Here is a 26,097-nt window from a genome sequence, read left to right as displayed (position 1 = left end):
GGGGGGTGAGGAGGAGCAACGCAGACCTCCTCTTTCCATAACCAGTGAAACAAGGAAGCCTTCGTAATTTTTTCCATGCGTGGATTTATTACGAAATCAGGTATTTATGGGCAATCATAAAGTTTCTATAATAATAAAGTTTAATACTTTAAATTACTTGGGAAGATTCCACACGTCCTTAAACACTTAATTTAGTATCTCTATTATTCCTTAAGATGAGTTTTCTTACACGACACAGTAAAAACATTAAAGTGTTTCTGGTTTTTCCCCCCGTGCTGCAACATACAGCTTCACGCACTGCAGTCTTCGTTCTCACAGGAACATGCTATGTGGGCATCAACTGTGTCCTGCATATCCTCCGACTTCTGGTCAAACTTTGTCTGTTTGTCCGTCAGGCTGGTGGCCGAATCTGATGGGGAACAAGAAATGAAAAAGTAACCAGGACAACTCAGGAGTAGTTTGGCAAGGCACAGCATTTACCATGCACTAGTCATTAATTACAGCAGGCTTGGCTGCTCCTCACTGGCTCACGTGTTTCTAGTTCTCTAAGTCACACGGAGATGTTCCAGGAAACCCACTTAATTAATAAGCCGGTTCTACCTTGAAAAGTCTGCTTCCATGCAGAATTTTATGAATGATACGTTCAGGAAAGGATATTATGGTCTTAAAGGAAAGACTTGGAAAACAGATACAAACTTATCATCTATATAATCTTTATCTACCTTATCTAATCTCTTATAATCAACAATATACGTATTAAAAAAGAGACATCCTCCTATATCGCTGCAGCTGTGTGCAGGAATCCCACCCACGCCTGCCCTGGCCTTGCCTAAATCAGCTCAGTGCAATGGGATCGCGCCCAAAGGCGGCGACACACAAACCCACGCAAGGCGAGGATCCCCGTTCCGGGGTGCTGCACGTGGTCAGGGGGCGGCCGAATCCTTGCAGGCGGCAACTCCGAGGCTTTCAGCTGAGCCACGGCGGTGACTGTGCTGTGACCCTGCCCTCGCCTTGTTAGCTCAAAGCACCACGAAGGGGAGTTCTGTTTAGATTTTGAATTCTGGGGTTTTTTTTTACTACGAAAACCAGTAAAATCACAACAGAAAAACCTCTCTCTCGCTAAAGGAAGTTTCACTTATTAATGAAAACAGGGAAAGGTCTTCAGTCGATACCGCAGCAAGTCCATCCCTGCCTGTGGATATGTGAGATTATTCGTACGTTTCAAGAAGAATAACTGAGTCAAGGCACAAACTATTTCGGATTTTGTGCAGCTCCTGTTCCATAGGATTTCTGTTGGCTTACCGGCTGGGAGACAGTGGAATCCAACAGTGACTGGAGTAGTCTGGGTGGCGGAGCATCCTTTCATGCAGCGCAGCACGGGCTCTGTCGAATAGCACTTGGACTCTACCCCCGCAAGCTGAACCATCTTCTCGAGCTTCACGAACGAGCGTCGCAGTTTGCAGGCTGGAACACAGTCACCGGGGATAGTTTAGGCACTTACAACCCAAAAATCTTCAGATCTCCCCAGAAGGACCCATCTGCCAACGGTGCCAATGTGCAAACAACTTTCCCCTGTGGGAACTGGATTTTGATCGTGAATGAAGCAGCATCACTGACTGATCAGCTTTTCAAATCAGCTAATTGGATATGGAGCTACGGAAAGTTGATTCCAAATGCCACTGGTTTATTTCTAGATTAGCATGCAGAAGCAGAGTCTGATGCACTTTCTAATAAACATTTTTCAAAGTAAACTGGCTTACTGAACAGCTGCCAACCCACATTGGAAGTGTTGAACACTCAGCAGTGGAAATAAGGGGGGGATTTCTGACCAAATAGAAACAATCACTGAAGAATTACGCTATTGCCACCGTCATCCAGCCACAGAAGTGCTGCAGAGAGAGACTAAAAGTCATTGCTACCAGCCAGTCATATTGATCTCACCTCAGATTCCCAGGACAAGCAGTTACAAGTGTATGAGAAGCTCAGTGGACCACTATTCCCAACTATAAGCTTTATTCTCTAAAATCCCGGCCATTTCCATCGTATGTTAAATGGAAACGCAATATGTGGTCGCTACCAACCACGGGAACGTTATTGTGCGCACGCACGGGGACTCCATATCCACCTAAAGCGAGTTTGATGCCCAGTTCTTGTCACAGACACAGAAGAACAACAGGGAATGCCCAGCTAAACATGTAGAAGCCATCTCCAGGGACCAAAGTTGTCCTTCCCACCAGGACAAGTCTTCTTTACAAAGCCAACGTGCCAGTTCTCCTCACAGCGCTGTGGCGTGCTGTTGCATCATAACCTCAGCTGGGAGCATCAGCACCCCATAAGATCCTAATCTCCTCAAACACTTAAAATACAGCTTTTTTTTATTATTATTATTTCAACCGTGTAATTAAGTCCCTGGAACTGCTCACGTGCTTGAACGCTTCGCTTGACAGGTTGCACTGGTTCAAAAATCAGGTGGTCAGCCACGGTAACGATTGCTAATCCCCATCTGATTTTTCCATGGGGCAAATGTTGGAAATCGATGTCTGGAAAATGCTGTTGAGCTTAAATCAAAGCATTCTGGGTGAATTTGTCCTTTTGCTTTTTTTTTTCCCTCTGATCTTCTTCTAAAACATTCCAAAACTGAACCAAAGACTTGGTTTCAGCCAAGTTATTTAGTTTCAACTGACTTGTGTCTTTTGGCTTGTTTGTTTCACCTGTCATGTCTTATTTCTTTCTGAACTGGCAAGTAATTTTAACACTTAATACATAACTTAATAAGGAATCCTTTTAAAGTGCTTTTTATTTCCAAAACGTTTCCAGATTTAAAATTTTCTACATTCTCTGAACAACTGCAGTAATATTGTATTCAATTTATTAGAGCTTGCATACCTCCTGTACAAGGCTTTTCTTCCAAAATCCAAGAATGCCCAAAGCTCGCTGCATCTTTAGCTAGATATCCGTTGGGCATCCGATATTCCTGTTCACATTCTGCATCGTATTTTCCACACATTCCACACATTTTCCCTGCCATCCATAAAGCAACTTGAATCTTCAAGGGAAAAAAAAGCCACAATCAATTCAAGTTAAAAACCAGTGATACCTATGGAGTGCGGTTTTGCTCCGCGGGTCTCTTCCCGTCAAAGTTAACGCACCAACATTTAAAATCTCTTTGGTAAGAGCTCAAAAGGGTCTGACAGGCAGATGCAAAAATCCCGTGGTGCTGCAGCGTCCTGAACTGTTACAGCCTTTAAAACCTACTGTGCCAGTCACGTGCGTCGAGTTATTAATAACCTAGACTATTAATACGCTGAAGGTTTTGCCTGATGGATGTTTTCATAGCACAGGTGGTAGGTACAGCCTGGCTCACCCTTTCTTACGCTCCCTTTTCACGTTATTGTTAGTGCAGCCCTTAAAGCAGCCGTTCACCTTGAAAGGGTGGCTGCGTTTTTGCCGATTTGAAGACTCAGACGGCTGTAAGAACAGCGGGCAGGAGCTGCAAACGCCTTTTTCTTGCAGATGCACGGCTGGCTCCGGGCGTGCACGCTCACAGGCCCGGTTCCCAACACGCGCCTGTGCCGCAAGAGCAAGGTCTTTTTGTCGGGGAAAGATTCCCGCTTCTCCCGCTGGGAAATAAAGAACAGGAGTGTGCGATCCTGTGGTGTCATCTTCCCTTTGGGGTGTTTTGGGCCCTGCGCACATCTGGCTTTGCCACCGCATGCTCTCGCGCTCATACACACAGATTGAAGAGAAACCTATGGACATTTCTCCACACACAAGCTTGTGAAGAGGAAGAACGATACCCTGAACGTGTATCCGTCGAAGTACAGTTTATCAATGCCGTAGGCCGGGGCAACAAGGACAAGCCCTTGCTTTTCACTGTGGATCCACAGAGGAGCACCTAGAAGAGAATAAAATAAACCAGAGCAAAAGCAAAACCAAACCAGACCAACCCGGCTTCTTTAAGAAAGAAAAAGAAAAAAAAGCAACTGTCATGTTTCTAAATTTTTTTTTTTCCCCTTGAAATTCCTCAATTGTTCTATTCGAGAAGCAAAATGTACAGCAAAACAATGTAGAAATGTATCTATGGAAAATAGTTGGAAAACAATTTTTATGATCACAAGTTTACGAATTTTTCTTTGGGTTATTCACATGTTCGTATTTATTTCTAGGAATTCTTACAGAGCTGCCTGTAATATCTGCATAGCTGTGCTGATATTCAAGGCCCTGAGTAGACTATATTGGAGTGAGGAAATACAAAGAACGCCGTGACACTCACTGGAGCCGTTTCTAGCACAATTCTCCCTTCCCAAGTACATAACAAATAGGACAGAGCTCAGCCCTGGCAGATGCTAACCCAATTTCGGCAAGAGTTAGCCCAATTCGTATATCTACAGCTCTACCTGCGTCGTATATAGCCCCTGACTGCGCTACATGGAATAAAACAAGGTCCTCCTGTACCTTCCACAGAAAAAACTATTCCTGCTTTGAGAGAAGCGAGCAGGCTGTTTTACCAGTTCTCCGTGTTAATTCCTAGCAGATTTCAGAAGGCTAGCCCAACTGATAACCTGCAAGTCAAATTAGGGAAAACACTGACACCCGACTGTGGTGAATGTTAGAAAAGCTCTACTTCAAAAAGTTTTCATCAAGCAAGATTTTAAAATATAACCAAAACACTTCTCAAATTTGGAACGCCAGCGGGAGCTGCAGTCGTGTAGGAAGAGGAGGGATCTTCAAGTTGGGTACATCTTGCTTAGTTTGGCCACTTCAAGAGCTTCACACTCTAACCAGTCTTTCTAAAGTTCCTATGCAAGTGAGTAAAATACATGTTCTTAAACGTCAACCTTATAATCAAAGGTAGAAATACTTATTGGATACAACCGGATGGAATCTCTTTGATAGATCTTTCTTTCTTTCTCCTAAAACATCCGTGCACATGAAACAAGAGATGCTGCATCGCTTACCAGCAGATATGTAGGAAACATTTGCCGTGGGACTTTCAACCCCGTCTACCAGCAGCTTCACCCGGCCATTCGCAGGACGCATCTCGATGTCACTGGTGAGGAGAAGAGCGTTCGTACCCCGTTGGTACCACATTCACAGCGACAGAGGCGTTCTCCTGCTCACTAAATACCACTGGGCACAGCAGAAGCTCGTTTCAACTACTTCAATTACATCAGGGGTGCTCTTGTCACCCGAGATGCAGGACAACTTCATCAGCATCACATTCAACACGCGTGGGAAGTAAATGAGGGAAGGGCTGAAATCCCGTGGGCTGCTCACCGTCACGGTGAAGCTCAGATCTAAGATCTTCTTGTGTTAGATGGGGACAGAATCACAGAATCGCAGGGGACAATCAAGTCCCTCGCGCCCCCAGCATGGGGCAGGAGTTACTTACTGGCTGCCAAGCTTGACGTCGATCGCTTTCAGGTTCATGGCTTCTTCAGCACTCCTCATCATCACCAGGAACTTCAGGTCAGAGCTGCAATCCTGAGCCAAGACGTGGTAGCAGTTTGCCGGCATTGTGTAGTTAAACTGGACTTCGTTAAAGGTTGTGATCTTGTCGTGGGAAACAGAGCAGCGAGCTGGTTAAATGAAATGCCAGTGAGTATTTGCTTTTCCGTAAAAGAAAGTCATTAAAGGGCATATTTTATTTTTAGTGCTATGTAATTTCAGCTTTATATTTTTTCCTACTACACGATATTTTTGTATGGATTACAGGGGCTTTGGGCTACAAAGCACCCATAAATTCTGAAAAAGGCATGGAAAATAACCTCCTCTACCAAGCAAAAAATAACTGCCAGAACATTTAAATGTTATCAGTTCAGATAATTGGTATCTTGATCCCTATAAACGCTGATCATTTCCATACTATATGCACAATATTCTCTCCTAGTTGAACCATCCTCGCATTATTACAGCACATTTCCTAATTAAACTGGAGACAAACAATCCCAGAAGAATTCAGGAGATGCTCAGGGAATCTGGGAGGCGGTGGAGGTCATGCTTCTGAACCCAACTAGACCCGACCTTTCAGATTCTCGAGCACCGCAGAGGGGGCTTCAGCGAAGACATTCCAGATGGGAGGCTGCAGCTCTGAAGCTGGTATCCTCGGACCTACGGGGAGTGACAGGGGAAGCCTCATGGCTTTTTCATAGAGGATCACCTGAAAAGGAATTCAAGAGCACATTCAAAATACGCTCGTGCCAGGTATTCGCAGCCAACAGCCGAGATCGGCTTTTTCTCCTATTTGGAATTTGATTTCAGTTTCTTGTACTCTGGTTGGCAAAGACTTTATGGGAACACAGCTCATCTGATTCGCTGGCCATGAGCTTTTTCCTTCTGCTTACAGTTTTCTCTCATGGTGTGGGTCATCACTGAGATATTATTTGGGAGGGAATGAATTACTCCCCTTCAAAGGTGGCTACGTGAACACTCGTGGAGCTACTACAGATGCGAACGCATGTCATTATGACTACCCACGGCACTCACGAGTAAAATCACTCTGTGAATATTCTTGGATGTAATATCAAAATGTTGAAAATAAACACAAGTTGTTTTCACCGTTTGCACGCAAACGGATTAATTGGTCTTTCTCAGAAGTGACCCACTGTAATTACAATGCAATGATCTCACTAGGAACGAACAGGAGAGGGATAATGATATTTCATAATTACATCAGGAAGCTTGATAACAACGTCACATGTCCTCGGAGAAGTTAGAGCCACGATCACCCTGGCTTGTCGAGAAGGATTCTTGTCCGTTTTTTCAGAGAACCCCAGCATAAACGCAGCCCCGGGGACAAACTTGTAAAACCTTCAAAAATTCAAGTCAGAACGAGCTGGTGAAATAGAGAAGCAAAAAACAGCACACATCCCAACCAGGCTGTCTCACAGCTGCGTGTAAGTAGCATACAGAGCCTTCAGGATTCCTGGTTAGGTCCCCGTCACCACTCTCTGCTCTACGGATCAAGTGCTCAGCGAAAGGAAGGATCTGTTCCTCAGTTGTCAGTAATTATTTCCAGCATGAAGAGTACATTACAATAGGATGGCTGTGGTCTCCCACTCAGCTTTTATGTCCAAAGGCAGCACTTGGACAGATCAGAAAATAAAACAATAGCTGGTCCTTTAACCACTAGAACCTCATGGGTGGATGCTGATTTCTCCCAGCTAAACCGATACCACGCACGAGCATCACTCAAGGCTAAAACCTCACCATTCTGCTACGGATCTGACACTCGAAGGAACTTTAGGCCACTCCAGTTTCACTTGTACAGCAGGGTGGGCAGCAAACCGCCCGGTTACCAGCTCGGTTGAAATCTTGTAGTCCTGGCAATTCCGGCCCCATTTCAGGTAAGCCTATAACGGAGAGAGAAATGGTCCATTTTTAAACGCACGGAGCGTGGTTTTCCTGCGAGGCACACAGCTGCACAGCGCTATTGTTGAGCCTTACCGCTGCCTTGTGAGCGTTGAGGACTGAGGCATCGGCACAGAGCTTCCACTTGCTTGAATCCGTGAGGTTCGACACAAATACCTGCATCCGGGGCCTGATGGAGTCAATATCAGCATAAACCACGAGCTGGAGGCCTCCGATCTTCTTATCGCTACGAATGCCGTGAAGAAAAGCAGCTAATACTGGTGTTTTGACATCTCCTAAAAACTTGGTCTAAGAAGAAGGGGGAGAAAGGATGCAAAGAATTATAAGAGAGTTACCATGGAACATTTTAGATGCAAGATCTAGATGGACAAATGAAAAACAAGCAACAGAACTGCAAATCTATACCAGCATATGCACCACACGGATATACACGCCTATAAACTCTCACGCATATGTCTTCAATGTGCGCATGCCTCTGCGCGGGCAGATGGATTTTATCACCGTATTTTAAATGAGTCAAAATTTGTGCCATTTCCTGAGCTACAGCTGATACTGTGGAAATATTCGTATCATTAAGATACAGCAATGATTATATGATTTGGGCTTTGTTGTTAATACCCATATATTTGCCTGTGAATGAAAGAAAGCAGTTCGATTTGACTAACAACATCAGCTGCCCGTTGTGCTCATCGCTCACCCTCACAACAGTAACCTCCCCTGGCTGGTGTCCTCCTGGTTATCGCTCTGGCTGGGCTTTTGGCTTTCACCTCGCACTTCAGCTGTGGGTTCTGCGGGGCAGGCAGGTTGTGTGCTTGCACAGCACCCTAGCACAAAGCGTAAGCCAGGACGTCGTCATCAACGGCAAGAAGCTCCTCCCTTGACAGCAGGGCCTTCAGCGTGCTATGACCTGCAGTTCCTTCACTCCATCGCTAGACTTCGTTGCTTGCCCCCGAGAGCAAGCCTGCACGCATCAGACTGGGTGGCAGCGAGGAGCCAAGGTGCCGCATGTCACCTCGGGAGCGTGCCGTCTGCCGAGGCTCCTCTTGGCCTCGGCCTCCACCAGCGTCTTTGCGCCAGCACGGCAGCACCTCAACTTCCCTCCTGCTTGCAGAGGTCACAAGATCAGTCTCTGCAGGCATCTGTTGGGTGGGATTCTCGTGAGGGAAGGGTCATGGTGCAAGTAAGAAGGGTCCTCACCTCACTGCGGAGGAAAGTGGGTGTGGGAACTATAGCGTGTGTCTCAGTGATTGATAGCCGAGACTTGAGAGGTTGGGTTTTCTCTCTTCCCGTTATCCTAGCCGTACGACTACTGCAAGTGCACGGCCACTCTGCCATTCTTCCAAGCTGTCAAAAACCCCTAAAAATGAGGGAACTAACCCGGGAAGCAGCTCGAGAGGAGGCATGACTGGATCTGGTAGAGGAGTACGTGCTGCTAAGCTGGTCAGCTGGGGGTTTCCTTTTGGGGAACTGCAAGAAAAGAAACACCAAACACATCATGCTCAAGAGGGTAACTTAAAAGCACGCTCGAAGAAATTGCACTAGGCAGTGCTGCAGAATTCCCTGTCACGGCACGTGGCGCTGGCAAACTTGCGTTCCAACCCCGCGCAGCTCAATGACTTGCAACAGGCTTTGTCCTGCTTAGGACGTGTGAGCCGGCTCTGAACAATCTTGTTTACCCAAATATATCCGACCCCTCAGAAGAGGCCAATGAGGAATGTGAAAATTCCCTGCGTGAAGAAACAATGGGCCAGAGCAAGTCAAATTAAACCAGCCTCTTGATTCAATATGAAAGGTCAGAACTGATTCATTTTACTTCTGGAAGGGCCTGATCCACTGGAGGACACACTGAATGGACCAAGGGGATGGAAAGAACCAACTGGATGGACACACGCAGCTGAACTTTTTAAGGAATGCTCACATCAACTACACTGCTCCCGACTGGCTCATGCCCTAGTAAGAATCTTCTGCTGAACTAAAGTACCGTGAGATAAGGTATCCTCCCACCTTTGTCAACATCGCTATCCTGGTGTGTATCGACAGTGATTCCAGCCCAAGAAACCAAGTGATCCAAGCCACCCAAATGACCCAAGCTCTTGATGGTAGGCTCTTTGTTCCCCCAAAGCATGCCTCCCCAGTCCCTTGTACTGCTTGAGCAGAGCTTTGCGTCTACTTTGCAGAGCCACAAATGGCATCATGCACAGAACACAAAGACAGAGAACACAGCGCTCTGTCTTCACACATCTCAGAAGAACCACCACGGTTGATTTGGCGTTCTAAATGTGATCAGTATTGTAATTTTCCTCAACAAAGACAACAAATTGCCTTTGAGGTCTCCATTTGGCTCATGACAGATTCTGTACTTAATTTACCGAGGAAAGAAAAACTCACCTCTTGCCTATGCGCTGATCTAAAGCGATACTGATAGACCTCATGCACTTCCTTTGAAAATGATAAAACCAAGAAGGTGAAAAGTCTTAGTAGAAAAATGCTGCAATTCCATTGAAATCCAAGCACTGGGAATTAAGTAAGGATTTTACTAATTGTCATCCATTCATAGTTCCGTGTGCTTCGTCACAAGCACGTAATGCAAGACTTAAAAGTAGTTTATATGAAGGATAATGCAGAAACATGCAACCTAATTTGACAGAAAGTAGTAAATTGGCAAAAAAAATTGTTCCCTGCCTGTAACAAAAGTTTCAACATACTTGTGGAAACTTTTGAGATGCTTTGAAGTAGACATCTGAGTCAATGATTGCAGGTTTGTTTGCAGAATAAGTTTTGCAATTTTATGTTGCTAAAATTTACTGTGTCAGCTCATATTTTCCTGATTTGTGATGCAAAGCCAGCTGCCATCAGAAAAGTGATTCACGAACATTAGCAGCATCAGTCAATTTACTGACAAAGTTACCCAGATTTTGGAATCTCTGCTGCTGCTGCTGCTGCTGCCGCCACCTTCCAGATGTCCCGAGTGATGCCCATGGCTATGGTGACTTGATGACTTGCTGCTGCTGCTGCTGCTACTGCTGCCATTCAGGTACCTCGAGTGATGCCCATGGCTATGGTGTCTCGATGACCTCCTGCTGCTGCTGCTACTGCTCCTACTACTGCTCCTACTACTGCTGCTACCTCTGCTGCTGCTACTGCTCCTACTACTGCTGCTTCCACTGCTACTACTACTGCTGCTCCTGCTGCTACTGCTACTCCTACTACTACTGCTACCTCTGCTGCTGCTACTGCTGCTCCTACTACTACTGCTACCTTTGCTGCTACTGCTGCTGCTACTGCTGCTCCTACTGCTGCTCCTACTACTACTGCTCCTACTACTACTGCTACCTTTGCTGCTGCTGCTACTGCTGCTGCTACTACTACCTTTGCTGCTGCTGCTACTGCTGCTACTACTACCTTTGCTGCTGCTGCTACTGCTGCTCCTCCTACTACTGCTGCTGCTACTACTACCTTTGCTGCTTCTCTTGCTGCTACTACTGCTGCTGCTGCCGCCACTTCTCTTGCTGCTGCTACTACTACTGCTGCTCCTGCCACTACTGCTGCTGCTCTTGCTGCTTGCATCTTTGTTTCTCGCTTGCTTTACTTTATCATTCTCATCTTCATCCACAGCCTTTTTGCGATCAGGTGAAGCAGCAGATGAGGAAGAAGAGGAGACACTTGAGGAGGCAGAAGATGAGCTGACGGGTTTTTTTCCACTGGGGTCTGTCCCAAGCTCTGTTAGCATAGTGTTTCCTTTCTTAGAAGGTTGCTTCTTCTGGCGTCGTGTTTTATTCGCAACCTGCGAAACCAGTTCAAAGAGAAGCACGAGATGGATATATCTGGGTCTGTATTTACAAAGTGAAACTTCCCTGGGTGTCAGACAAGCTGCTCACATCAGCCTCTCCAGGACCAACAACTTCCCTGCCTCACTCACTGCAGAAGGTGCAGAAGTCCCTTAGATCCACGCTGCCCAGCTGAAATCTAGCCCAGCACAGAGGACCAGCCCCAGCTGGACGCTCCTACCCCTCTGGATCCATCCCTCTGGACGTGGCACTGGCCGATGGGCCTGGTGCTGGCACCTTTCAAACTAGCTCCATCCTTGCTTTCCCATGCCAGCTTTCCACGCTGAACTTCAAATGCTTGGCTTCATTTATGGGAAAATATTCGCCCTCCCCATCATGCTCGAAGTCCCCTACCTTGAACACACTTTCAATGCCTAGAATCTTCTTCAGTTTAGCTCGAATGTCATCGTATGGAGATGTCTCCTCCTCCTCCTCAGACTCTGAATTTACCACATCAATTATTTTGGAAGCTGCTCTGGATCCTGCCTGAATCTCCAGCTGAATTTTGTCCATATCAGCATCTGTTTGAACTACACACCAATTACACACATTAGAAGGTTATTCTGCTTCAAATAGCACCGCCAAAACTAAGATGACAAGGCTCGTGGCTCAATATTGTACCTGGCATCAAGACTATTTTAGCTTCATGTTCTCCAATTAATCTGTGCAAATACGTATTTTTTAGGAAACTGGCATCTCGTGACCTTCTGGAGAAGCAGAGCTGACAACCAAGACGATGCAGTTTGATGCAAATGTCTCGTTTATGAGTTTTTCCTCCCGTGCCATGGCGAAGATCCTCTTGAGAGCTATAGTCATGTTTCTGTGGTGTGCTGTCAGCTCCCTGCTGCATGGGAGAGGAGTATGTGAATACCACTGGGAGCATATCACAGGCAACAGTAAAACTGCAGACACGTGCATCACTGACAGGGTAAATATTACTATACGAGCAAAAAGGAATAGGTTACCGTTGTGAAATCTTCACTGGAAGCTCTCTCTGATGGTTTGAAAGGTTCTTCTGCAATATTTGATGAAGCATCTCCTGGGAGAATTGAGGTCCTCTTTTCAATACCTAGTTCTCCTATATTTCTTGACACAGCAAAAGCCTTATGTCTGTTGAGATACGTGCAAAAAAAATGGTGAATTATTCCAATCCCTTGTCTTTGGACTAAGTGAAATACACCCCTTGCAGTATCATGCAAGAGCACAGAGATGTGTTGTTTGAACATAGGGATTGTATATGCAAATGTAAGTATAAATATTATTAAAGACAAATACGAGCTCATGACAAACACCAGTTTCTTATATCACGGGAAGTTTTCAAAATCTGGACAAATTTAAACAAGTTTCCAAAACGTGAAAGGCATCCATTTAAAAATAAAAATTAAAGGGCAATAAAACAATAAACAAGTAAAAGTTATAAACACAAAATAACAAACAAATTAAAGGTTTCAGGCACAGCAAGTGTTCTGGAGCAATGCTTCTGTACCTTCCAACCACTATCTCGGTTTCCTCATGGCACGGACTTGTTTCAATCTTAATATTTTTCAGTTTCATGTCTATCTTGGCGTCAAACTTCATTGGCACCTTTGTCAGGACCTTGCCTTCAATTTCAACAGCGTGTTGGAAGTACTCCGTGTTGACCCCCATTGTTGCGACTGTATGTACGTACAAGCTGAAACGGAGCGAAACCATCAGGTGTAAGAAAGGTGCGATTTTTTAACATGTGGATCTGCCTTTTCATAAAAAAACCCTTTCATTATGTGTAAAGCCTTAGAAACCTGCCGTACCTTGGGCTTATGTCAGACCGAATCTGTATGGTGGATTCAAGCAATTGGGAAGGTTTAAAATCCCCGGTAAAAGGGGGGGTCATCTTTCCATCAACTGCAAAGGACAGAACGACATTTAAACATGGTAAAAGTGAAAGAAAGGATTTGAGTTTAAGCACGACGCCGTTTTCAGGAAGAGGTAATATTTTCGTTCATACAACAAATATGGCTGGAAAACAAGACAGACTTTGGGGTACTGAAAACATACAGAAAGCTCGTTCTGTAGGCAAAGGTTCTGATGCAACGTGTTGAAAATGGAAATAAAAGCATAGCATGAAAATGAAGAGCTGACCCGAACTGAAATTTGTTAATTAGTACAACACAATTTCAGAAACACGAGGAGCCAGAAGACAGAGTGAATGGTGGGCAACCGGCCTAAACAAACCCTGCTCTCCAACCTTTCCTCACATCAAGTCTGAACTTCTTTCTTGTACTGAGGACACTGTACTCCAGATGCAGCCTCCAATGTGCTAAATAAAGGGGGGAAATCCTTTTCAGGCTAGCTCCGCTCTCGCTGCTGCAGCCAACGATGCAGTTGGCCTTCATCACCACAAGAGCACACTGCTGATTCACTGTACCAGCTCGTCCGCCGGCCTCCCTGGCCCTTTCCTGCAGCTACTTTCTGCCTGGGTGATGCCCAGCCTATACGCTCGCGCGGGTGACTCCATCCCAGGTGAAGGATTTCGCACTGCCTTTGTCAAATTTCATCACGCTTCCATCGGGCCATCCCTTCCAGCCTGTCAGGGTTCCCCTAGGGTGGCAGCCTGACCCCCCAGCGCAGCGACTGCTCCCACCGATTCAATGTCATCATTGACACAGATTTGCTGAGGGTGCCTTCTTTTCCAAAGTTCAGATTCTTAAATGAGGCAACGAGCAAGTGCTTAACGATGGAGGAGCGCTGCTCATAACGAGACACCAATCAGACTTTCATCTGTTGACTGCTCTTGGAGACCAGCAGTCCAGGCAGCCTTCACTCACCTCGCAGCCCATCCATCCAAGCCGTACCTCCCCAACGCGGCTACAAGGATGTTATTTAAAAAAAAATATAAACTAAAACACCCACAAAACAAGGGGCAGGTGTTCAAAGATATTATTAAATCAAACTAACAAACCATGACCCGAGAGCAGTGAAGAGTGAGACTGCTATAAAGAGCACAAATACATGTACTTCACCCTTCATTCCTCATGTGGTGTCAGCAGAAGAAAGGGTCAGTTTTGCTTAAATTAAAAGTCATCTGCACCACAAACAGTACGATCAATGAATTAGCTTGTTGATAAGTATTCGTACTTGCCCATTTATTCTTTTAAAACAGAGCTCTCTGTCTCTTTTCACAAGCCCTCTTCTCTCCCTGCCTTCTCTGATGTTACTAGTAGTTCTCTTTTGACTGTCTTCTGTTTCATTCTCTATTTAAATCACCATGGAATCCTGCTTAGCTTGTGTGCGCAGCTCTCAGGAGCCACCCCCTTCTGCCCACCTCTGCGTCAGCTCCCCAAGCAGCTCTTCTTTTTTCTGGCCTGGAATGCCCTGACCATTCTCTCTCTGGTTTCCCAGACTCTCACTTCACCTTCTCTGTCTTCAATCCATTCAAAGATGAGGCAGCAATCAGCTGTGTCCAGCTTCTCTTCAAACACCTTCACTACCTCCCCTCCGCCACAAAAATTCGTTCTTTTCCCGTTTTCCCACTTCTTTCTCCAGCCCCTCTTGGCCTGCCCCACTCATCCCCTGCTCAGAGCTGGCATGGCTGGTCTCGTACTTCCCCACTCACCACTGACCGCCGCACGTGCCAGAGCAGTCGTGTACGACCCGTACTCCAGCGGCAGACCGGTGCAGGTAGGAATGACGTAGCGCAGCTCTCCCAGCCACACCGGCTGCGTCCACTGTCCTGCAATGCCACTGCGGATTTGGCTGGCGATTCTCTTCATCACTGTGTTCCTGTCAGCGGGCTCTAGCACAGTCTGCAGTAAAACAGAGGTCCAAGAAGTTGGGATATAAAAGTAACAATGGTGTCAAATCTTGCAGAGAGAAGTAGGGGCGCCTGGTACCTTCACAGCCTGCTGCAGGACTTCCTTGTTGATGTTGACATAAGCCAGCTCTTGGCCAAACAGTTTCAAGTAGGCTGATATCAAGGGGGTTTCTGTTGGTAGCTCCTTCCATCCCAGCAGCTAGGGAACAGACAAACAAGGAAAGTTCCTTAACACAACACTTTACGATGGTAATTCAGCACAGTGATCAAACCCACCGCTGACCAAGCTGCAGTTCTCCATCGCTGCTTTGCAAACAGCACAGCGTGGCTAACTCAGACTTGCCCCCCGTCGCTGAGGTGCCCACCAACAGCCTCCTGTCCCGTGTCTTGTATTCCGGTGCCATAGATGAGCAGGGAGGAGGCAGGGCCAGAGCGAGGATCTGCAGAAGCCATCGCAGGAGTGATGTCCCCTGCAGATCCCTCTTTCACAGCAATACTCTAGCTGACTGCTAGGCGGGTAGTGTACCTTCTGAGACAGGGCTGAACTGGTATGAGAAGCCTCACTAAATACCCCTTCAGAGAACCCACACATTGCATTACTGAAAATACCTACAGCTTTCCCAATCTCCTTTATCTTTTTGTACGTGGGATATTCAGCAAACGGGATATTTCGTTTCATGATGACGTCTGTGAGGCCTTCCACGCGGACACCAACCTACCAAAACAGCACGAGAAGGAGCAGCCTGAAACATACTTACAGAGACGAAACTTTGTGGTCAATTTTAATTTTAATCTGCTTTATTATTGATTTAGGTAAAATATTTACCTCCACCAAATCAGCCACGGACCCTGCAGAATGTGCCATCAGCTTGGAAATTATTGCCGATGGGAACATCGTTCCTGGGCTGTTCATAACAAAGACTTCTCCAGCAGCACCAACCTTATAGTTCTCTATGGCAGAAGTGAACAAAAGACGCATCATTTTTCTAACCATTCTGCTTATCATTCAAGATCATACTTCTGCAGCTGTTTCATTGCCAACTCTAAGATACAGCATTACAGAAATTTTAACTGTTTAGGCCCAAATTAATAAATGGCTACGCATGCAGTTCTAAGTACGTGACTGTCACATTTAATTCAATTTCTTATGGAACTACAGAATGACATATTTCTCCCAAGGACTTGATGTCTCTTCGGAATGTATTTCTGAAGCGAAAGTTTCCCGCTCACTGAAACGCTTTCACTCACCAAAGAAATGACCAACACGCATGACCTTGCTATACCGATAGCTCAGCCTGTCCATTTTGGGGGCCAGCAGCTTGAGGGCGATATTGCAAGCTGAAGATCTAAACAAAACGAGAAAGGTAATAATACACAGAAATCAGCTGCACCCCATCAGAATACGGCCTGAATTCGGTTTGTCAGCGCACAAAGTGCTCGCGAACAAGAACTCAACGTTTGCAGAAGGTCACAGAACCACAGAAGGGGTTGGAAGGGACCTCGACAGATCGCCGCCGTCCCTACTTACATGTTGTACATGTACGGAAAAGTGCTCTTCGACAAAGCCTTCATGTGGGAATAGACGAAGCTGGCGACTTGCAAATTGGTCTCCTTCATCGCCACATTAGCGATCGTCGTTATCAGCGGAAGGGCAGGCCTCGTCTCAAAGATGACAGCACAAGCCATCATTCGCACTTCGGGGGGCAGCGACTGGTCTGCAAGGATCTGAATGAGATATCCCTGCACCTGCAGAGGGAGAACGGTGTCTGGAATTACGACTTTTTTTGCAGACCGGATCCATACGTAACCTGCAAGAAATGTGGGAGAGGCAACCCTTGTCCCTGCAGAAAGGTTTCCCGATCGTTTTTGCTGCGTGGTTCCACATCATTTTGTTAAGATCCCTGAAGGGGCCACGGAGGAACAGCCCGACAGAGAAGGGCAGGCACTGAATCTGAAATAAATGTCCATGCATTGATGTATTAAGGCCTAGCACAGGACTTAACTGCTTATGACAGATGACTCAAGAAACACCGCTGATATCCTTCTGGGAGCTTCCTCCTGACTAACAATTTTTACAGCTTAGCAGAAAACATCAGCTGAAATATAAAATTCTATTGTGCTCTTCTTAAAAATAATCCTTTTCTTTATATATGCTGAATCCACAGATGTGATATCGTTAAATTTGTTAAATAGTAGATATTCCCTAATTCATTAAATAAAGAAATCTCCAACAGATCGCACTTACTGTTTTGGGGTCCTTCCAAGCTATTTTTCTCAAGGCCATTATGGCATCAATCTGAATGTGGATGGGGAGATCAGAAGCACTGGATGAAAATATGGGAAGGAACTTCAGGATGCGCTTGATGCTGGCTGGTTCTCCCATGTTACCGATGCACTTCAGAGCTAATTTCATTTTGTCTTCACGGCCCCTGCTGATCGCTTCATCTGCCAGGTCGTGGATGGGCTACAGGCAAAGCAGAGTTCAGTCTTTTCTTCCACAGGTTGTGTCCCCAGCTTTCCCCTTACCCACTGAAAAGCCTACTGCAATAAACCAGCTGCTCTCAATAAAATTACTCAGTAATGGCTTCGCTCAGGATTTTATCTTACGATGTGAAAAGTGCCTTTTCAATAATGAAGCAAAGTAAAATCATTCATCGCCTTTGTTCTGAAGGAGACCTATGAAACGTGTATTTGTAAGTCCAACTGCCATCTTTGTACCCTATCTTAAAAAAATTAAGGTAATGTAATGAACATCACTATGCTGTTAAGAGTAACGTGAGAAAAAGCCGCCCACCTGAAGAGCTTCTTTAGGACAAGCCGAGGTCTGAGAACAGTATCTGTTGACCACAGAACTGTAACCCAAGCAGGCAACTTGCTGAAGGATGGGGCTTTTCTGAATCCGAGAGCTGGTCATTAAATCCTGTGGAGAAATAAAGGGTGAAGAAGTTAATTTGGTGTTTAATACAGCGCTTGACATCGCTTTCAGAGCAGGAAAGTCATCAGAGCTTATCTGCGGGGAGCAGTTTCAGAATGATTATTGATCACATCCAAACAAATTAAATCGACTTGTAGACATTTTATTTGCAAGCTTCACTTGGGAGCTTAATTCCCCACTAGCTTCAATATAAATAAGCGTTTATACAAGTTTCTGTAGCACCGTTTTCTTTTTCCTCAACTAAGCATAACACTGAAAATACAAAGATTATGGGTAAACATTAATCTATAAATGGAATATCCTTAGAGCAACACGTAACTCAATTACATTAGTGATGCATTCTCACATTACATCCTTTTTTCCTATTTGAGGAGAAGAACATCGACTAGAGATGGGAAAAATCCTGTTCAGAATGAATTCATTATAGTGTCAAAACATTTGAGGTTTGCACTAACACTTTCGCTTTCCTTTTGTTATCAGATAGGAAAGATTCACATGGGTTTACTCACTGCTGCTACTGGAACAGTGTCTTCATCAGCTTTCACTAAATGGAGAGCAAAAGAAACACTTAGGAGAGTCTGAAGGTAGTTAAGTTCATCATTGCGAATTCTGGTCTTGATGAATTTGAGCGCTTCTGCCGTGCCTGTCGCAGAAACTGCACTCAGCAGCCATCGCCTGCAAGGAGGTTAAAAAAAAAAATCCTCAATTTTAGCTCTCAATTCGCCAAAAATGGAGGAGTTTCTTATAAGTTGGTACAATGAAATACCTGTAGCGCGGTTTATCTGAAAATTGTCTCCAGATGGACTCAAGAGTATCAGCGCTGGCTACCCGGCAGAGCTGGACAAGCTCCAGGAATCTGTACGGAACATCATCGTGGAAATCTTGTTGGTTATTCAGGACTATGTGTTGCAGTGTTTCTACTATCTGTTACAAAAGACGAGAGAGAGAGGGCATACGTAATTAAATCCTTTGGAACGTATGATCATCACTATTTTTTTTTTTTATTAGGAAAAAAATTGGAAACCCCAAAAATACTCTACCCGTTGCTCAGGGTTTTTTGTCTTGATGAGCTGCAGTGGCATCTGTGGCAATGCTGATGGGAACTGGTAACGAAGGCCTCCGTAGCTCTGCATGGAGATGTCTGGGACACTCCCCCGTTCGCTTCTCACTTCGAGCAAGGTGAGTTGCTGTCTGTCAAGAGACAAGTGGCACGGGAGGAATGAATCAGCTCTCTTCCCCCGCCTGCCTAGGCTGTTTCTTGGTTCCGTGATACTGCAATGGGATCAGTTTTACTCTTCAATCATTTTTCTCACCACAGTAAAATCTTACAGGTCGCTAATGGATAAAGCCTCCTAACTGGAACACAATAGTATTAGAGTTCTCTGCAGGGAAATCATTTCTGAGGAGCTAAACTGCTGTTTTCTGAATGAGAACTACCAACAGTGTAATCAACAATCTTATTTCTGTGTGTGCCATCTTCCTCCTGACGCTACAAATTCTCCCTTTTTTTCAGGACAGAGCAGTAAAGTTGCATTCTTCTGGTATAAGCTGGACAGGGTGCTGGGCCATCTTATCTAAACCGTGCTTTTCCCAAGAAAGGTTGGACCAGATGACCCTCAAGGTCCCTTCCAACCTGGTATTCTATGATCGATGAAAAGAGCTTTTCTCCTTTTCTTCCATGTAATTGTAGTGCCAAGTTCACCAGGGTACAAATAAAGAATGGTTCACTGAATTTTTAGGAGTGTGGAACGCCCAAGTACGAGCACTCGCAGCTTTACCCAACTGCTGCGGAGCTCAGTTCTCATTTCACTTCCATTGGGGGTGAAAGGGACTGCCAGAATCTATAATGATTCTCACTTTATTCACTTTGGGAAGCAAGCCCGTGTCCCACCTACCTTGCTTCCATGACAGCAACACCGGTGGGTTCACTGAACGGTGAGATCTGATACACCTGCTGCGACACCACTTCTGTGATGAGGGTACCGCTGTCCGACTGCTTCAGTTTGTAGGAGAAAGCCGCAGTCCCTTTAATGAGCCTCGCTTTCTGGAGGACGACAGAGAGATCCCAAGAGTGAACGGGAACAGAATAGCCGTGCTCGTAATCAGGAAGATCTTTTCACACCCCACGTACCATCATGTCGACAGGACAAGGATAGATGTAAGCCATTCCAATACTCTTCTTCACTTTTTCCTGGCAATTATTTTGGTCTACGGTTTTGGTAACAGAGACTCGGCTGTTCTTCTTGTCTTCCTGGATGATGTACCGTGTATGGCAAACACCTCCAATCCCAGCCTGGCGGATCAATACGGACAATGAGACTTCCCCATTATATCAAGATGTCCCCACGTGAGAAGAAGTTTTACGGAGCAAAGATTCTGAAGGAGCAGCATGAGGGTAAGGACCTACTGAACGGTCTCAGTTATGTTTCGAAACCCATTACACACAATTAATCGTGCTGAACTAAAAACCAGACACATCAGCAATACCCAGTCAGGGGATGGAGTTTAAAGTGAAAAAGGAACCAATTCCTTAATATCGACAATGAACAAACAGAACGGATCAAGTCGCTGTATCAGAGAAGCCACATAACAAATACATTCATAGCTAATAATTCTTTTTTCTTCAAAGGACTGCATGTTAAGTCTTAAAGATAGATATCTTAAAAGGAATCCAGCCCAAATAATTCATTCAGCCCACATTTTCTTCCGTGTGAACAAAAATTGTCTTTTTTTTTGATGATGAACACTTGCAAGCAGACGCAAACAAACAGAAACTCGAAGGAAGAGCACCTAAAGAGAACACATCCTCTCAGCGAAGCAGTTTTAGAACGGGAAAAACAAACCTCTTGCAATTCATACACGTTCTGCGACTTTTTAATGGTTATCTGCATCATGTTCAGGATTCCTCTCACTATGTTAATGCACGTATCGGGGCAGTCTTCTGGGCCATAAATGTTTCCAATCCGTCCACTATTGTATTCAAACTTGAAGGGCCGGGCAAAACATGAAGAAACCACCTGGGTGATTTTGGAAGATCGAGTAAAGGGGTCCCTGGGCCAGATGCCATTGTATTCCTCAAATTGTGGAGAGCGGATCTGGGAGGAAATTAAGAACAGGTCCTTCTGTGAATAAAATTACTTCGGCACTAAATACGCAAACAGATCGGAAGAAATTCACATAATCACTAGTTATATACTCTTTCCTTCCAAAGGTAGGCTTAGAAATTCATATAGCAGTTTATTCTTTTGTCTCTTGCTTACGCTGTTGTAAAACCAGTACAAACCCCGTGGGCTCAGCACTGTTATTTTATCCTACAGAAGCCGTTAACGTATCGTTATTCTCCCCCAGGGACATCTGAAACATTTCACTTGCATTAACTCTATAGGGAGAAAGGCTGATTCAAAAAGTAATCAAAAAAATTCAAATAAAATTCTCCCTACTTTTTCAGCCCTAAAATAAATATTCTGCTTTAGGTGAAATTTAGCATTTTAAAAGTTTATAACATTCTAAATGTCAAAAAAAAATAGTTTTAGAATGTTTCATCGTAACTTGTCCCCTTTCAATTTTTTTTTTTAACTAAACTAGTTGCTATATTTGATTCATACTTGGGAACTGCTTAAATCAACCCAATCTGGTTTTTTAATAATGAAAAATATAAACCTTCCCCTGCCCCACCCCCCCCACCCCCCCACTGAGATACAACGTAAATCAGAAGCAATTTCAGTGACTTGGGCAAAGTTCCTTCCAGTTTAGGTGCTTCAGAGCACAGCCTGGTGCACAGCAGCGAAGAATTTCAGGGTGAAGACCGTAGTGCGAAGTGCCACCCCTGGCCCGCAATTTTGACATCGTGCCCTCACCAGTGGTAGATCAACAGCTCGACTGCAGCCAGCGAGAGGTCCGTCACTGAACTCCGTGCCCAAAAAGGCAGCTCTGGTGTTTGTAACTAAATTAAACAGCCAAATAAAAGTGCTTTTCCGAAATTTATTCCGGATGGGTCAGGTCCTATCTCTATTGATGTTGGCACAGGCACGATTTCGCACGTACAAACCTTTTACTGTATTATCCAAACACTAAATGTTATTACATGCTCCTTTTCGGTGCCTCTTATTTTTTAATCTTTCTTTTATCACTTTTTATATTTAGATTTTATCCCTTTTTAAGTCTACATTTATCAATGGCCTGCATGACAGTGATTTTTACATACCCAAGTCCTGGCTTCCCACAGAAGCTGGAAATACACGTTGAGACTAGAATCAAATCTTAAACTCAGAGCAGGCTTGAGCGAGAAGCAACCACTTTCTAACAGAACCCCTGACTTTGGCACCTCTATTTCCAACGCAAAGTCCTGAGGAACACCTGCTAGGAACAATTTCCACAACAAATGCCACATCGCTCGTCCCTTCTGAAGCTTCAGCTTGTGGATCGTCCTCTGACGTCCACAGCGCTAAGCCTCCAGCCGTGCTTCCTACAGCTTTCCTAAACCTCCGACCAGCCAGCTGCAGTGACCATGATTTATAGTCCACTGTTCTGCGGTATGTTTGGAAGAAGACACGGTACCTTGAGGAGGTAAGTGCTCTCTGACAGCCCGCTGATCTCTAGTTTGCTGCTGAAGCGCACCCCGGCTTTGGCCAAACTTTTTTCTTGAAGCCCATTCAACACCCAGCCTTCATAGCTGTACAAGTGACTCTTTCGGCTACCGAACCCAGGGTCTGTGGGGAATAATAGCCATTTTCACAACGCTTGCAAGCACGTCCCGAGAAACAGAAAGCACAGGTCACCAAAAGAAGGATCTAGAAGGAAATATACTTACCAATGTCAAACTTCTGGCTACCTGCAAAGAGAGATGGAAAACCAGATGAATAACGTTCGGTCTAGATCTAATTGTTGCCCCTGAACTTAAGGAAATCTGGGGAAAAAGAGACGAAGAAGGGATCTGTAGGCTTACCTACAAGGGTGAGTGCTAGAGCAAGTATGATTCCCCTCATAGTGAAGGTGAATGGGGCTCTGCCGGACATGGTGAGACTTTTATGGAAGAAAGCTCGGGAACACGTGGCTGTGTTCTGCTGAATTCTCAAGTTTTTTATCAGTTTATGTAAACACTTCCCTTTTTTGCAATCATACTTTCTCTTCAGATGGAATAACAGAAATCTGTCTGTGTAAAAAAAAAAAATCACGTCATACCTTGGCATCACACCGATTTTCTCATATAAGGCCTTTGCTGGATTGTTTAAAAGTTTCTACTTATCCTAGCAGAACAATTTTACTGGGTCCTTTACAATAAATTTACAATAAACACATTACTTAATTTCCTAGATTGTGTCACGGCTGGCTGCTGGCGTTTGGTCCTGCCACCGATTAGGTTGGCTTTGCCCAGGTTGTGCTGACCTGGCATCTGACCCAAACTGTTATCTAACTGATAGTGGCCCAATTAACGAAGTAGAATCAGCGTCACACGCGTTAACAGGGTTCTTTCTCTCCCCTCAGCACTGCTTTACAGCCACCCCTGCAGATGGGGCCCTAAGGACAGCTACACCCTTGCTATTCTCCTGTTGACATGTGCACCAAAGCACTTTAACATCCTACTGAAAACCTGTATATATGGAATATAGATATTTATTTAAATAAATCAGAGGATCAGTGCGTCCTTTCAGCTCCGGTCACACTGACCAGGAATATTTTTTAAATGAACAAAGATTTCCTAAGCAATCTGTAAATATTTTGTCTTCCAAGGTGAATGACAGCTAAACGTGAACAACTAAGAGCCGCAGAGACTGTTAGCAGCGAAGCAGGGGGAACAGGAGTGCAGGTCAGCCAGAACTCTTGCTTTTCCTAAGGAGCCAAATACAAAGTGCAGCCAAATACCTGAACTGATGGGGGCTTGCAGCCGGCTTCATCGCTGATCTACACGGACAGCCCAGGAAGGCAGTCACACGAGCGTCCTGTTCTAGAAGCGTCGGGGGCACGGAGGCAAGCGGAGACGCACGGAACCCCCTTGCCCTTTTCGAGCGTGGTAATAGATTGATAATCACAAAATGGGAGGAATGAGCTCTGGTCAGCCGCCCCAAAAAGTCACACAGTTCCAAAGAGAGCTGGGAGGCAGCTGGATCAACAAAAAAAGGCAAGAAAAACACACAGGGGCTTCCGAGTTGGAGGGTAGTTCTGGAGGGATAACTGCAGGGAACGTGATAAACCCTAGGCTTGAAGTCACACAAAAAATGTGAATCCAATTCTAATTCAACATCTACCACATACTGGTTATTCAGTCACTTCATTTCTGTTCCCACACTACCCGTGTTCATAAGATCAACCACAGGATTGTGATTAGGACAAACACTATTTTATCGACTGCAAGTGAACATTTATTTTCCATTCCAGCAGTTTCCACAGCCTCCCACTGGCAACTGCTCTTCCTGGGTTGTCAGTCCCAGAAGCCTTGACTTTTTCAAAGAGATTTCGCCTGGGCTGTAAATCCACCTGGGATTGTGGAACCCCTCTTTTGGGAACTGCCATCCAGCTCACTGCAGAAGGCTGCTTTTGGGGTGGGGGGACACACGGGCACAAGACATTAGCAAGAAACGTCTCCTTTTCCATGATTACCTGTCTATTAACATGTTCAAGGGAACAAGCACATGTTGTGCCTCAGCTGACAAACTTTTCAGTACGACGTTGTCAAGCTCTTCCATACAGTCGTATTTAATTTTACATTATGTATTTAATTTTACATATTTAACACAAACAGACCTGTTGGGCATTCCAGTTAGTCATAAGTCTTGTACAACACGAAACTCAAATAAAGGAACACAAGCACCGTGTCAGTGTGAAAACTACAACATGACAGGATTTTTTTTCAATTTTTTTTTTTTTAAATTTTAATTACGGTGCAATTTTGCTGGGCGTGGTGAACATTAGACGTCGGATGTATTGTCCAATCAATAAAACATGAGATAATTTGAAAATTTCTTCTGGGATCAGTTTTTGGATCCAACTATCTCAACCCTTCATATCTTGTTATCTACTCCTCTCGCAAATTAGATGGGGGGTGGAAGGGAGGAAAGTGAAAGCAAGATGTCTTAATGTCATCACACACAAAAGCTTTGTGGTAACCACAAAGAAAAAAAGAAGCAGCAGCACAAGTAGCAGCTAAGCTAATTCAACATACACAGCATTGCCACTACCATGTAAATACTCACTACCATGTAAATACTTCTATTCTTTCAAGAATAACCCATTTAAATTGATATTATCTTGGGCATTTATGAGTTACCTTGGCCTGGTTGAAGTGTACATAGGCTAATCCCTGAGAAAAAGCTAAGCCATGGTTAGATTTTTTTCATACACATGGGAATATTTTTGTCCAGAAATAGAGCAAGCCTGCAGAAGCTGGTGGAAGCAGTTCTTCGAATGCAAAGAGGGCTGTTTTGTAGGGAGAAAGTTTTCTTAAGTAAAGTTTTCATGTATTAGGGGTTTTTTCTAGACGGTCTGTTTTGCAAAAGCTATGTTGTATCATCCACAACCACTGGGGATGAAAGGAAAAAAAAAAAACAAAACAGCTGTAATCTTATCCTGCAGACTAAGTTCTCATAGACACCTAATCAGAGTGGTACTTACAGTGACAGGACTCTCTCGTCACATAGACCGAGAAGGCAGCAATTCATGTTATATTTAAAGATTTTGTGAAATAAACCACCACAGGTTAAGAGAACCACCCCTCTTTTCAACACCACGCCCAGGCAGCTAACGACAACCACGCGTTAACCAGCCACTGGCAGTCAGTACTTAGAATCATTAGGTTGGAAGAGACCTCTGAGATCATCTAGTCCAACCATTGGCCCAACACCACCGTGCCCGCTAAACCATGTCCCCAAGTGTCACATCTATGCGTTTTCTGAACCCCTCCAGGGACGGTGACTCCACCATCTCCCTGGGCAGCCTGTTCTGATGTGTGACCACTCTTTCAGTAAAGAAATTTTTCCCAATGTCCCATCTAAACCTCCCCTGGCACAACTTGAGGCCATTTCCTCTCATCCTATCGCTTGTTACTCAGGAGAAGAGACCGACCCCCTTGTTCCTTCTGGAGCAGGCCACTTCTCTGCTCCCTCAAACACCGCACGCAGAGACACGCCTGTATCACAGCCCCCCCAGCAGCCTCCCCTTTGCTCTTCAACAGCCTCCGA

The 26,097-nt window shown here is 45.0% G+C and overlaps 1 protein-coding gene across 2 annotated transcripts; it reads right to left on the bottom strand.

The window, feature by feature from the left end:
- Positions 1-290: 290 nt before the first annotated feature.
- Positions 291-22,938, bottom strand: LOC104351228 (vitellogenin-2-like). 2 transcript variants are annotated; one of them, XM_086462873.1, is made up of 36 exons: positions 22,869-22,938; positions 22,734-22,754; positions 22,481-22,632; positions 20,767-21,018; positions 20,055-20,216; positions 19,819-19,967; positions 18,964-19,114; positions 18,690-18,847; positions 18,433-18,598; positions 17,783-17,908; positions 17,234-17,452; positions 16,517-16,734; positions 16,237-16,334; positions 15,815-15,939; positions 15,602-15,703; positions 15,068-15,187; positions 14,791-14,980; positions 12,986-13,079; positions 12,685-12,870; positions 12,164-12,308; positions 11,820-12,042; positions 11,553-11,728; positions 10,924-11,155; positions 10,280-10,827; positions 9,760-9,810; positions 8,749-8,838; positions 7,447-7,659; positions 7,210-7,352; positions 6,672-6,810; positions 6,025-6,160; positions 5,393-5,579; positions 4,959-5,050; positions 3,798-3,895; positions 2,887-3,046; positions 1,303-1,464; positions 291-409 (listed from the first exon to the last, which is right to left on the bottom strand). In XM_086462873.1, the coding sequence occupies exons 1-36, from the start codon at positions 22,936-22,938 to the stop codon at positions 291-293; spliced, it is 5,673 nt and encodes a 1,890-aa protein (XP_086318999.1). The 2 variants fall into 2 exon arrangements, with proteins under 2 accessions (XP_086318999.1, XP_086318998.1); XM_086462872.1 differs by having other exon boundaries at positions 10,280-11,155.
- Between the last annotated feature and the right edge of the window lie 3,159 nt (positions 22,939-26,097).

The sequence above is a fragment of the Leptosomus discolor genome, chromosome 3, assembly GCF_034619465.1.
Source record: "Leptosomus discolor isolate bLepDis1 chromosome 3, bLepDis1.hap2, whole genome shotgun sequence".
NCBI classification, from domain to species: Eukaryota; Metazoa; Chordata; class Aves; order Leptosomiformes; family Leptosomidae; genus Leptosomus; species Leptosomus discolor.
Note: the sequence above shows the minus strand (reverse complement) of the source record. Positions and strands in the feature narration are given on the sequence as shown.